Source organism: Urocitellus parryii, chromosome 3, assembly GCF_045843805.1.
Source record: "Urocitellus parryii isolate mUroPar1 chromosome 3, mUroPar1.hap1, whole genome shotgun sequence".
NCBI lineage: Eukaryota > Metazoa > Chordata > Mammalia > Rodentia > Sciuridae > Urocitellus > Urocitellus parryii.
The window spans coordinates 53385670-53399758 of record NC_135533.1 but is presented as its reverse complement, the minus strand read 5'-3'; the positions used below and the strand labels follow the sequence as shown (position 1 = coordinate 53399758).

General features: G+C 44.7%; 1 protein-coding gene across 1 annotated transcript in view; it reads left to right on the top strand.

Moving 5' to 3' along the window:
* Positions 1-13839, top strand: part of LOC144253641 (CUB and sushi domain-containing protein 1-like) — a 136479-nt gene extending 122640 nt beyond the window's left edge. Inside the window, exon 4 of the mRNA XM_077795960.1 lies at positions 7990-13839. Within this exon, the coding sequence (XP_077652086.1) occupies positions 7990-8021 (32 nt within the window). The 3' untranslated portion in view covers positions 8022-13839. The remainder of the gene's footprint in view (positions 1-7989) is intronic.
* Positions 13840-14089: the final 250 nt, after the last annotated feature.

Below are 14089 nucleotides of genomic sequence, written 5' to 3'. Positions count from 1 at the left end.
CTTGTGTGAGGGCAGCGGGGACATGGGGTCTCTGTACCTCCCATTCAATTTTGCCATGAACCTAAAACTTTTCTGAAATATAGATTTTTACAGAAAGATTGTGACAAACTTCCAAGTTTCCACAGAACCATGCATTTGAACACAAGTCCACAAGTATCACCTGTGAAATTCTGATTGCACTAATGACCCCTGCCAAAACACGTTAGTAAATGAGTTTCCACCTTCCAGGCCCCAGGGGAGGAAGGAAAGTCTCGTGAGGACGGGGTCATTTTGGCTGGAAGAGAAGTTGGTTGACTGAAGTCATAACATCAAGTTATGAGGATCCCCAGGGGCAGTTCAGGCTGGACAGGAAAACAATGTGAAGGAGGAGGAGCAAAACCAAAGGGAGGAGGAGCACCTTGGGTCTGAGCTGCAGAATGGGTGAGCACCACTCTCTCGGCTTGGGCACACACACAGCAGCTTTGGCAAAACGGTATAACTTTTTTTTTTTTTTTTTTAAAGAGAGAGAGAGAATTTTAATATTTATTTATTCATTTTTAGTTATGGGCGGACACAACATCTTTGTATGTGGTGCTGAGGATCGAACCCGGGCCGCACGCATGCCAGGCAAGAGCGCTACCTCTTGAGCCACATCCCTAGCCCCCAAACTGTAAAACTTTTGATAAAAACACTTCTTTATTTTAACAGCACGTAGGGAACTTTGGCTAAGCTGTTTTTTCCATGGTGGGATGCTTTCAGAGCAGAGGCTTTGTTTCCTTGGGGCTGGTCACCTGAGATCAGGGAGAAGCCTCAGCAGTGGCTCCCTGGTACTGTCCATGTGAGAGGGTCCTAGAGCAGCGCTCAGACTCCAGCCAAGGCCAGAATCCTCTGGAGCACTTTTAACTGTCTATAGTCTTCCCTCTGTGTCATTCTGCTTGGCTGTTTATGGAGTATCATAAACAATGACTTCAACAACAGGTACTCATCTTCTCACCATTCTGGAGGCTGAGGTCAAGATCAAGGTGCATGCACATTCAGTCCCTGCTGTAGCCCTTCCTCCCAGCTCTTAGACAGCCACCTCCATGCTGTGTGGGCACAGGCCGAGCCAGCGAGCTCTCTGGTCTCTTCTCATGAGAACTTCTACCGAATCAGGGCCCCATCCTATGACCTCATTTAACGTAAAGTACGTCCTCAGAGGCTCTGTCTCCAGTTTCACATGGGGATCCGGTTTCAACCTGTGAATCCAAGGGTCTACATATTGTCAGTCCCCCAGGATGGGTCCAAATGTCAAGGGAGCCTGACTTGTGCATGTGTAACAAGCACCTCAGATGAATCTCCCGGAAAACTCATGCAGAGATTACTAGAGAGCAAAAATCATGGGTGAGGAAGTGAGAAAAACTGATGCGAGTTTAGCTCAACACTTAGCTTGTGACGCCATTTAGCCTAGTCAATTTTATAAACCCTGGGTTCTGAGTTTTCAAATAATAAAAGCAATATCCAAACTGTTTAATCAAAAGGGAAATTCCAACTGCCCAAATGCAGTATTGGACGCTAATGAAGGGAAAGAAATTAAACCTGGCCCAAGTAGCTTCTCAAAACCTGAGAGTGAAGACTGAGGATGTGATCAGGCACACAGTCGGGGTGATTGTGTGACTCACGCTTTGGAATGAGGCGTTGCTTTCTTTCTCTATGCGTACCGTAAAGTCCACTCACTCCCAACCAGACAGCAGACCACAACACGGCTGGCTGGAGAGAGGCTGGATAATGACGACCCAGGCCCATTCACTGGGGTTCTCCCTGGTGAGGATGTGGCCTCTGAAGCCCAGTGGAAATAATTTACATTTCTGTTCCATGGAGCTTTCCATTCTTAAAAATGAAGCAAATCTCAAGCAGCATTCTCCATGCCCAGGAGGCAAATGATATTTTACAGGATTTACAGAAGATATTCTAAAAAGGAACTTCTGGGCTACTCTGGTGTGGCTCCTAGGTACCTGGGCTTACCAGCTGCTTCTTAACTCTCCTCCTGAAGTTGTTCTATCATGTTAGATGAGCACATATGATTTGTTGGAATCTCTGCTAGAAATGGAAATGCATGGAGAGGCCACAGTCCCTCATGTGACATGGCTCCTTCAGCTGATGTGGCTCTTAGGCCCTGAAGAACAACATACGAAAACAGTCCCAAAGGCAATCACAGCACAGTGGAGGAGGCCCGCAATGCACTGGAGAGATGCAGGAAGCAGGGACCACAGGCAAGATTCTGCTTGAGACAGCCAGGGAAGGCCCACAGTGCAGGTTTAGTGAAATGCGGGGTTTTATTAAAACTGCATGTTATTCAAAATTGAGTAAGGATAAACTCAGTTAACTTCCAGTCTGGGATTGTTGCTGCAGAAATCTAAATTTTACAAATAGCCACAAGAACAAAATTCAAAGAGCTGCTCCCTTTGCAGTGCTTGTGTACTGTGAGCCAGGTGCCCCCTCCCACAGAGCTGGGCAGGGATGGCAGCCTGCTCTTGTACATATGTAAATGAACCCAGGTTGGAGCACAGTGGCACGCATCTATAATCCCAGCAACTTGGGAGGCTGAGGCAGGAGGATCACAAGTTCAGGACCAGCCTCAGCAACTTAGTGAGACCCTGTCTTAAAAGAAGAAAAGTAGTGAGGATATAGCTCAGTGGTAATTCACCCCTGAGTGGAATCCCCAGTAACAAAAAGTAAGATAAAACGAACCTGGGGAGGAGTTACTGTGTACTCTCTCCTGGCTGTTTATTTCTTCACTGCAGGCTGAGAACCTCAACTCAAAAGTCTGCTGGCACCAAGCTCAAATATTTACACATCCAATTATTTTAAAAATAGCCCAAACTAGCAGACTTTGGGCCATTTAGAGCTAGCCTGCTTTGCATACCTTGCAAAACCTCATGCGACAGCTGTTCCCCTTTGATAAGATGGAGCCTTGGAGTTTTAAGATGCGGTCATGGGCTCAGTTATGGCCCCCACAAAGTCACATGTTGAAGTTCTAACACCCAGGAGCTCAGCATGCTGCTGTATTTGGAGATAACTGCTGTAAAGAGATAATTAAGGTTAAATGAGGTCATATGAGTAGCCGTAATCCAGGATGACTGGGGTCTTTAGAAGAGGCTATTAGGACAGACACACGCAGAAGAAAGACCATGGGAAGGCCCAGGGGAAGTTTCCATCTGCACGTCACGGAGAGCACCCAGAGGTCTGCATTGACCTTGGACTTCAGCCTCCAGTTCCACAAGCAGACATTTCTGTGGTCCGATCCCAGGATCCCAGCCCATGGGGCTGTAGATCACAGAGCTGATTACTGCTATGTCTATACCACGGCTACCCTTGGAAGGCATCTGGCCAGGGTCCACCCACCCGCTGTGCTGCTGAGCAATACCACCAAGACTCCTGGCCTGCTCTGATGTCCTCACTAGGCATGCCCTCTCTCCTCCCTTCTGGGTGGTTTGGTTGGGCTCAGGCTGAGGGACATTCCTGTCCTGCAGCTGGGACCTGCAAGCCTGATGTGTGTTGCTGCCTCTCATGTGGTATCCTTTCCTCCTTTGTCCCCCAACCCCTGAACTCCCACCCAGAGTCTCTGGTCTTTGTAAATCTGTGTCTACCAACAGGTTCCTCAGGCAAACATGCTGTGGGTCAACCCAGGAAGTATTGATTAAATAGGTTTATTTTGGTTATTTCTGGTATGATAGAGCAAAATTATTTCCTAGATTTATAGTAGCTCTAGGATAAATACCATGTAATATTTGTTATAAAAATATGAATCTCATGACTCAAAATTACAGATTCAATGTCCTAAAATGTCACAAGTAGTGAAATGGGGTATACCAGATAGAGTTCAAAATTTGAAAGACTCTTTGGATCTCTGCTTTTTTTGCATTTTAATGTGAATCAGAAACTCAGATGATGCTGTGGGCTTTTCCTATAAGTCTGTTCAAATGAAACAAATGAAAAAAAAATAAATAACTGCACATACCCATTAAACAGACCAATTAAGCTTATGAGACAAGATGACACTATAATCCCGTTCTATAGATGCACTATAAAACAACTGCCACAGAGAGACTTTAGACTCTTTGTCGCAATGGAAATTGCTTTGCCAGGGCAAGCAGGCCCCACTTTGAGGATGGATTTCAATGGTTGCAGGCTCCCTGTCCATGTTGTCCTGGGTGTCCGTGCATCCTGCAGAGTGACAACCTCTTCATCCATACCATGAGAATCCTAGAGGGCAGGGCTCTGCAGGATTCAGTTAGGTACCTGGGTGACACTCCTGACAGTCACTGTGCCATGAAAAGGGCTTAATGAATATTGATTTCTAACTCCTGTCATCACTTTATTCCAAAGCATTTTCATTTCATAGAGTTCACACCAAATATTTGTCATATTTAACATGCATGAGACTTAAACCACCGAAGAGCCAGTATGCTATTTCAAACTAGATAGTGGGCATGAATCTATTTTAACAAATAAACATATTTGGCATGCGAAGACTTTGTCCTAGAAAGGACTATTCACGTAAGAAAGAGGGCTTCTCAATGCTTCCAGTCGTTGCTTTTAAAGCCAAACTTCAATACCCACAATAAACGAACGTGTAGTTCTGACAGGGTAATGAAAAGCACGTAATCAATAGTTGTCCAATATGAAAGTCACATATCTTGTGCAGATCATCATATTCACACTGAATAGGAGCTCATTTGCCTTCTCAGTGTCCATGTGGCACCTGCATGTTTTAATGGACTCATGTGACTATGATGGAATTCTAAATCTATTCCAAGCAATACTGACTGCTATTAAATTGATGCACGTTCTGTTTAAGGAAGAAAACTACTGTATAGCTCACAGAAAGCTTTGTTAGAATTTTAAAATCATACTAAACCCAGGGAAGACCCCTGAATCACAGGATTGTGTTTCTGCTGGAAATAGTGTTGCCGTAAGACAAGAGACAGGACGGGATGCTGGCGAAGATCCTGTGGCTGACTCCACACATCGCCCTGTCACGGGTCAGTGTTATCACTTCTCCCTCCCAGAGGCAAGCAGGCAGCCAGGTGTGCCGACACGGCCGCGGCGAGCATGGTGGGACGCTGTGGCACCCCCATCCTCCCAACGAAGGCGTCCACGCGAGACAACTGGGAGTCTTGAAGGTCTTAAGGACCTCACTAGAAAAGTACAGTACACGGAGTTTTTGAAGGTGTGGGGGGAGCCGGTAGGATACAAATTTGATATCCTTTTCTGAGATGAAGACATACAACTGGTGTTTTAATATGTCAAGATCAAATCTAATTACAGAACTTTACAGGGCGAGGTCTAATGATACAGAAGTTTCTCTCAAGAAGTCTTCAAGTAAACATTCCCAAGGTCCAGGAATGATGGAGCCCAAGAACGGGTCACCTGGAGAGTCACATCATTAGGTTTTCTTACTCGCAAGAAGCTCCCACTTTCTCTCATGTTCCCTGACAATCCATTTTCTTTTCTAATTACTTCTGATATCTAAATTTTTTCTCACCTTTTAGAACACCAAGAATCCATCTCCACAAAATCACCCTCATTCCCTATTGCAGCATCCTGTTTATAACCTCAATAATGTTTCACATTCTGTAATATTAATATATCAAATTATTAATAGTCAGCCAGGGTTCCCCAATAAATCATTAGCTCTCTGAAGGCCGGGAACAAGTCTATCTCATCACTCAAAGCCCACCTGGCGGGCCTGACAAGTCACAGGATGGACAAAACACCCATGGCATGGAGAGTGGGTGAGGGCATGGAGGCAGGACACGGGGCTCAGGGGTGAAGACAAAAATAAACACGAGAGAGTGGACATCAGGAGGGGTCTACCCCCAGACCAAATACCTGTGTGGTCAGCCAGAGTGCGTCTTAACTGCTGCGGGAGCCCTGGGGGAGCCGTGACTCCCTGCTTTTTAAAGCTAAGGATAGGTCCATTGTGTAAGGCACAGTCAAGTGAGGTCTTGGGACCAGGGTGTCACAGGTCTTGGGTCATAGAGAAGTGGGATCGCAGTCCAAACAGCGGTGACAGACACTAACATGCTCCTATTTGCTTCTAAAGTCATTTTGTAATCTCCCCTTCTTTCTTATTATAAAGGTCATCTGTGCAAAGAGTCTGCAAAATGGACAGTAGCTTCAACCAAAACAGATTCATGTGTAAAGTCAGCCCTCCATATCCAGGGGGTCCACATCTGTGGATCCAGCCAACTGCAGACAGAAAATACTCTGAAGAAACCGTACAAACATGTATAAACTTGCTCTCTTGTCATTATTCCCTAAACAGCACAGTATGACAACTGTTTATATAGCAGTTACATTATATTGTATATTAGAAGTAATCTAGAGATAATGTAAAGTGTGTGGAGGGCGGATGAGCCTTCAGTCATTGGCTGATCCTGTGGCAATGGCAAAAGCCAAGCCTGGGATATATTGCTTGCCAAAGGCAAGGATGTTATCAGACATCCCAGGACAATGGGTTTCCTGAGTGCACCAGAATGTTCCTAGGATTGCAACAGTAGGATAGCTGCAAAAACTGTTTCTAGATCTGTAACCTGTTATTGGACAGAGAAGCCTCTGACAAGTCACAAGCCTTAAGCAATTTATAGTGCCCCTATAGTTTAACTTCCTCATTATGAGACCCTATATAATAAACTTGCAGAGCTAGTTCTGGGTCACTGTTCCTCCATTAGAGTGCAGAATCCCACCTGGCTCCAACTTTACTTGATAATGTCTCTGTGTTTTCTTTGTCTCTATGTTTTTTCTGCATCTCCAGTCACCACTACTGGAGAGTCTGTTGTTGATGCTGGGCCGGTTGCAGTGAAAGTGTCCAGTGGGCTGTGCACAGGTTATGGGTTAATATTTTATAGAATGGCCTTGAGCATCTAAGGATTTTGGTGTCCCATGGGGAGGCAGAGAAGCCCTGGAATCAATCCTCCTGGATACTGAGGGACCACTGTATAATTAAAGAATTTTTTTTCTATATAACAATGTTAAATTTAGCAAGGAGAACCAGAATTATGGTCAAGGGGTCAAAGGTAGCTGGAAAGACAATGGTACTCGGGAATCCTTCCAGCAGAATCAGGCGATTGCCAGTGGAGACAGGCAATGGTAAGGCAGACTGGGGCAACTGAAACAAGAATGCTTAAATAATGCTGAGCTGGATAGCTACTGGGAAGAGCATGCATTATTTGTGTTTTTATAGAGAATGATATACCTATTGCATTTATATGGTGTTCTTAAAAATTTGCATTTATATAAGAAAATTCTACTTCAAAGGTTTAATGGATGAATATTTCCTCCTTATCTAATATAGCAGTGATAAATGATATAAATAAATAATTCCAGTGGAGAAATGCTTTTCGTTTCATTGTCTGATAGAGACAAAAAGAGAGCGGGTGGAGAAAGAGAGGGAGACTAAGGTAACAGAACTGCTAGATAATGTGGCCCTTAGGTCCCATTATGGAGAAAAATCGTCCATTTAATTACCTTTGTCTGGGATAAGCCAAACATTTCAACAGACATAGTTCATAAGAATGGAAGATGTAGATTAGAAAACAGAACAACTGGACTCTGGGAGTAGGAAGGGAAGTCGAAGGGGAGATAGGGTGGAGACAAACGAGGCAGAATGTGAACTTGAGTGTGATGGCCCAGTGTGCAGTGCGGCAGGCCGAGGGCAGCCCTGCTGTCTCCTTAGGCACCCGTGTGCCAGGGCGCACCCGCCTGGCACAGGCTGGTCAGGGAGCCCCACCTCCTAAGCCAGCACTGCTGAGACCCCAGACAGCCTGCCACCTCCTGTCCTGCTTCTCATTAAATTTTAGAAATCAAGTCAACTTTGAAACAACACAAGAGCCATGGGTGAGAAAGTCTCATCTTACAAATCACAGGAGCAAGGAAATTACAAGACCAAGTGACAAGAACTAGAATGGGTTAAGAACATCTAGTTCATCCTTTCTGCCTGAAGACGTCTCCGTGTTTCCTCTCTTCTAGGTCACTTGATTCCTGCGCAACCTCAGTCATGAGCACGCCTGACCAAGGCAGGCCCACGCCCCACGGAGCCCACAGCTACAGAGGCAGTGCAGGGAACCAGCTGTGTGTGGGTGAGGAAGCAGAAGCTGCAAAAGAAGAGCAAGCAGCCACTGGTCCCTGAGGCTCTGCCAGGTCTTCCCGACTTCTCCCCTGCCCGCTCCTAGGATGTTGCAAAGATGGACATTGCTGTCCCTGCTCTCCTCAGGAGGAAGCAGGACAGCAGCACTGTGTACCTGTGGGTCTTTCCCCCCTGCCACCCCGCTCAACTTCTCCTCACATAGGCACAGGGCCACATTTTGGACAGAGAGCACCTGCCGTAGTTTCTGGGGTCGTGGTTTATTTTTAGAATCAAGAAACAGATGGGCTTTGGAATATTCCCAAGAAATAAATCTCCAAGCATTGAATTGAAAAGCAGACCCAGTCTTAAGTACCAATCCTTACTGGATAAAGAGGGCAGTGGGTGGAGCTATTAGAATATTTTAAAAAGAAATATTGAACATGGAAGCAATGAAGATGACACTTAAGGCAATTAATGTATCCATCGGTCAACAAATTGATGCAGACGACCTGCTAGGAAAAGGTACTACTCTACTCTGCTAAAAGATGGGTGACAGCAACAGGCACAAGTTGCATTTAAATGCACATGATCTCCGCCCAATGGCTCTGTACAGTTGAGAAGTGTCGCTGGAGATGGGAACAGTGCCTGGGGGACACTGCCTTGGTGAAGCCCTTGAAGCTGGCAACTGGATGGTGCAGATGGAGGCAGCCTGAGATCACTACTACTCCTCAGCTCACCAGGCAGTGTTTTCTCAATGTCACACTTGTCACCTAGTGTGTCCTGTGTCAATGAAGCATACATGCTTATCTCGAAAGATAATGAACAGATAGACCCACAATTTTAAAAATTAAATTCATTTGTTAACACTAAATTTCCTCCCAACTAAATTATTATTAGCTCATTTCATTGAAAATTTATTAAAAGTTATCCAGGAAACAGTGGTGAGTCAAAATGTCACACTTTTTAAAAATTACTTTCAACAACTGCTATAATAAAAAATAAAATGTCTTACTTTAGTCCTATGTGGACTCAAAATATTCACCGTGTCACCACTTCCAAAGCCATATTATCAGAAAATGAGCGAAAATGTCATCTCCGAAGAGTTTGACGACTGTCTTTGTTATCTTTAATTGAGAAGTCAGTGTGTTCTGCTCCAGGAACCAATTTAACTCTAGCAAACTTCTCAAAAGACAGCCAAAGTGAACAATTTGCAATCAACTCAGAAATAATTCTTTGAGAAAAGATCACCTGCTCATCCTCCCCATTCCCTCCTCCTCACCATCCAAGACAGTGCTCTGTTGTAGGAGGCATGATGCAGTGGGAGAGAGGAAGACAAGACAGATGTGTCCTGTTGCCGGCTTTGGACCTCAGGGCCCTGCCGGGGCTGCTCAGCTGACAGTGAGTGGGAATCCCCCAATCTCCGTGCTCACTGGAACACACAGGGGTAGTGTCCTCAACCTTAAGCTACACCAGCACACAACATGAGAACACACAGTCTGTCAGAGAAGAATTGAGCCATACTGCTGCAGTCAGTGCAGCTCCTCCTAGAACTCTGAAATGCCCACTCACCAGGAATGATGCGGGCCCAGAGGGGAGAGAAGCTGCCCTTCTCTGATGGTGTTAGTTAGCTGTCCCTCACTGTGACCAGCATATCTGACAAGAACAACCTAGAGGAGGAATAGTCTATTCTGGCTCCTGTTCCAGAGGCTCAGTCCGTGGCCTGCTGACCTCAGAGCTCCGGGCTCTGGATGAGGTGGAAAATCATGGTGAAAGGGCGTGGAGGAGGGAATGTGCTCAGTTCATGGCAGACAGAAAGCAGAGAAGGAGAGTGAATGAAGCCAGGGAGAAGACACAGTCCCCAGGGCATGTCCCCAGTGGCCCACTTCCTCCAGCCACATCCCACCTGTCTATAGTTGCCACCATTTGAATTGGTAGTAGTAGTCCATTCGAATCATTAACCCATCAAATGGATTAATCCACCAATGGAATTTCAGCCCCCATGATCCAAGCATCACCAAAAAGGCCCTTTCTTGCTGTACTGAAGGCCATGCTTTCAAAACATGAGCTTTTCAGGGGACATTAAAGATCCATATAGTAGCATGGTGGCATCATTGAAATATATAATGGGATCTCCTGGGTGAGTGCTGGTCAGACACCAGCATCATCACATTCCTGTAGTGATTTCAGAGAGGACTAAGCTGACAGTCCACACAGAGGCCAGCCAGAGACCTTCTAGAACCAGCAGTCTCTCCAAGAGGTACTCAGTTTGTGGGGCTGGTGTTTCGCTGTGATCTCTCCAACCAAGCCTAATGTTTGCCCCAGACCAGCGGCCCAAGGTCCGTGATGTAGCCTGCCGCCATCCTCAGGGCTCCTGGGCCTCCCGTGCCCTGACTCCTGAGCAGGGGGAGCTCGGCATGGGCTCCACACACAGCAGGCTACGGGAGGAATGTGTCTTTGCTCTAAGCCATTCGTTATCTTTGGGACACAATTTATGAATAAAGAATTATTTGGAAAACGAGATAAACTAAAATCAGGAACTCAGAAAGGAGGGAAGTGTGGTGTGCAGAGGCAGCCCACGCTTGTGACTTTCCAGAACCAACTTGGTATTTCAGAATATTCTTTCGAGTGCCGTTGTTCTAATTCAAAATAAAAGGCAAATGTCCCTTGACCCATCAATCTATACCTAATATGCAATTTAACATTTAATATTAAATATATTTTTGCAAAATAATTGGAGAGAAAATTTATGATCTAGTTTGTGTGATTCTTTCCTTGGAGCAAGGATTGCATCTTATTCATGAATTCCCAATGCCAAACATCTAGCATTAGAAACATCACGGAACAAATGCTTGATGGTTTTTCACGTCAAATAATTTTCATACAAACAAGAATACATATTCACAAAAAAGACAGTGGAAATCACAAAGTAACTGAAACAGTTCGTGTTCCGTTGGGAAAGCCACAGGCACAAGAAGTGACAGGCTCTTTCCTGCCTCTTTCACCAACTTGACATCACTTTGGGGGACAAAAAGTATTTCTTAGCCTCATTTAGCAAAAATATTCTAGAAGCAACAGAAAACTAAAAGGAGTGGGGTTTTTAATAACTGTTAGTGCTGAAATCTGCCTTTATATTTGATAACTAACAGGTAATGTTAGGCAGGGCTGTGATTCTCCATGACCTGAATTTTCTTTCCATATACTCTACCCCTGGAGTAGAAATCTGACAGATGCTTTCCTGAGGAGACACAGGGCAACGGACATGGTTCTGCCAGGTGACTGCACTTATCAAGCAAAGCTTAGCCCAGTTCAGAAGCCCTGGCTTCCTGAGGGTGGCGCTGGGCTAACTGTGCCCCTGCTCTGTGCTCCTCTCTTGCTGCAGAGCCTGTGACTCTTTCATATTTATCTTTGCATTCCTCGTGTCTGAATCCAAGCCAGAAGTTTCAGAGTATTCTCACTTGCTTTCACTTAAGATGTTTTTCAAGATGAGTAAGTTACCCAGTGACTTGGGCACCTCTATAATTCTTATCATTCTGACAAGGTGTTCCTCAAATCACAATTAGTTGTTTTGGACACTTCAATTATCAGAACTTCATCTAAAATTAGAATAAGGATTCTTTTGTTTAGTATATTTATGGTCAGAAATGGAATCTCTAACTCTTACACTGTTGTTGAAGTTTCCTCCATCCTTTATTCCAGACAATAAATCTGACCAGAAACCGCTATTGGCTTTCATACTCTGAGCTGTTGCTGTTTTCTTGGAGCTCTTTCAGGCTGTTGAGTACTGTTAACTCTCCTGCCGGCAGAGCCTGTCTGCACAGGTGTGAGTCAAGGATGAGAATGGATATCACTTTTCCACACGCAGGCTATCTAACCTAGCAGGTGTTTGTAGAGATAAGTTTTCCTTTGTACAGAGATGCATCTTTTGCTTGAGAAGTGGGTAGGTGCCCATGTGGCAGTAATAGTTCCGAGGGCTACAGAGGAAATTGGAACACTGAAAGTGCACAGCAGAATGTGGCGACTGTGCCATGCACCGTGTGTCCAGGAGCCTGGTAAGGGATGCAGCACATCAGAGGCTTGGACACAGTGAAGTCACGGTCCTTCTCTCTTCCTGGCACGGAGTCTCATGGACTCTTACACAAAAGGTGGAAATATTAATTTCTTCCCCCCTAAGTCTTCATGGATCATATGGGCTCTTAGTTCTCACCTGCAGTGTGTGCCTGCATCCCAGGGGCGTGGTGGCAGGCCCAGGCCAGTCTGTGCCACAGGCCTCCTGTGGTCTCCACTGCTCCCACTCAGGACCCTGCGTGCTTTGGGGAGGATGCACACGAGCTGGGGTCTCTTCCCCCACCTTCACTGTCATGTGTTCTAATGGGCTCACCTTTTATGCCCTGGTCTGACTTGTCCTTTTGAGGACTGTTTCTAAAGTACCCAAATTGCTCAACATCTTCACTCTGACCTGTTTTCCTGGGGTCCTGTACCCACTGTGACACTCCATCTTCAGTGAGGAGAGGAAGGCTGGCCTTCTGTGGCCCAGGTCCCTGAGTCCCTCTCTTTCTTGAGAGATGAACAACAGGGGCAACTGCAACAAAGTCGTTTGACAAGAACAAAAGGGGGGCCAGGCAGGCAGGAGAAGCCATGTTGATGCCAGGTGAGCAGAAAATGAGGAACACTTGGGGACGATTTCCACACCTTCCACAGACATGAAAATACTACATCAAATGAGAGTAAGTCCTAGAGATCTACTCTGGGCATAGTGCCTAGAGTCAACGACACTGTATTGAATGCTGAAAATTCTGCTAAGACACAATTCAGGGTCCTAGCCAGAAAATAGTAAAAAATAAGTAATAAATTTAAAAAAAGTAATAATAAAAAATAAGAAGAAATGAGTCAAAATGCAGGAGGAGACTTTTGGAGGTGCTAGGTATAGACATAAGTTAATCTATGGCATAGATTGTGGAGATGGTTTCAAGGTATAAGCTTGTGTTCAAAGTCTTCCAATTGTATATTAACTAAATGTAGTTTTTGTAGGTGAAAATTTTTAAATGTATATGTTGCTCCATTTTTAGATGAGATGCACACATAGTCATCCATCCAAACATATCACAAAAAATTCTGCCTTTTTAAGAAGGTTCTAAGAAAAGGTATAGGATCAAAGCTATCATCAGCTTTGCATGCTTGGGATAAGCAATTGATTGGAATCCAGTGGGTCATACAAAATGTCCCAGGGAACACCTTCTATTTCTGCTGATCTTTGTGAGATTTACTAATGAAAGATGATTTTGTGTCATTGCTGACTTTGTGGTGACAGAGTGGAAAGGTACACACTGGTGAGAGGATACGAGTCTATCACGGGCAACAGCCTGAGCCACTGAAGTCTCAGTGAGGTCTCAGGGACCTGGGGCAGTCCAAGTTTCACCCAGAGTCCGGACAGCTGTCATGTCGATGTTAGGTGCTTTCTTCCCCATCTCAGTCTCTCCTGAGTGCTCAGGGGAGTTTCTAAAAACTGCGTGATGCACAGTGTCACAACAGAATGGATGCAGAAGGAGTTTTGAGAATCCAGCTGTCTTCTGTAAACCACGCATCAAAATTTTTACTTAAATATAATTGAATTGAATCAGATGGTTTTGCAAAATTGTTTTTCTTTTTTGTGAAAAAGGATTTATTTAAAACTTATGTTTTATTTCTTAAAAATGTGCTAGGAATATTAACATTTAATTGATTTTTGTTTCTTCAAATCATGATGATTATTTCAATATTTGATGGATTTATTTGTCACTTTTAAAAGTATCAATAAATCTTTTAAAATGCCTGTTCTTCATTTTCGACACAACTGGAGGTGGACATCACTTACATAAGTAAAAGCTCTTTGGGGCAGAGATGTCAGTTTTAGCAAAGATGAAAAACAAAACTCAAATTTAAAAGGATACCCAGTTACCTGTGAATTCTACCCAAACAGCAAATAAGTTATTGACATGAGTGGGTCCCATGGAATATTTGGTGATC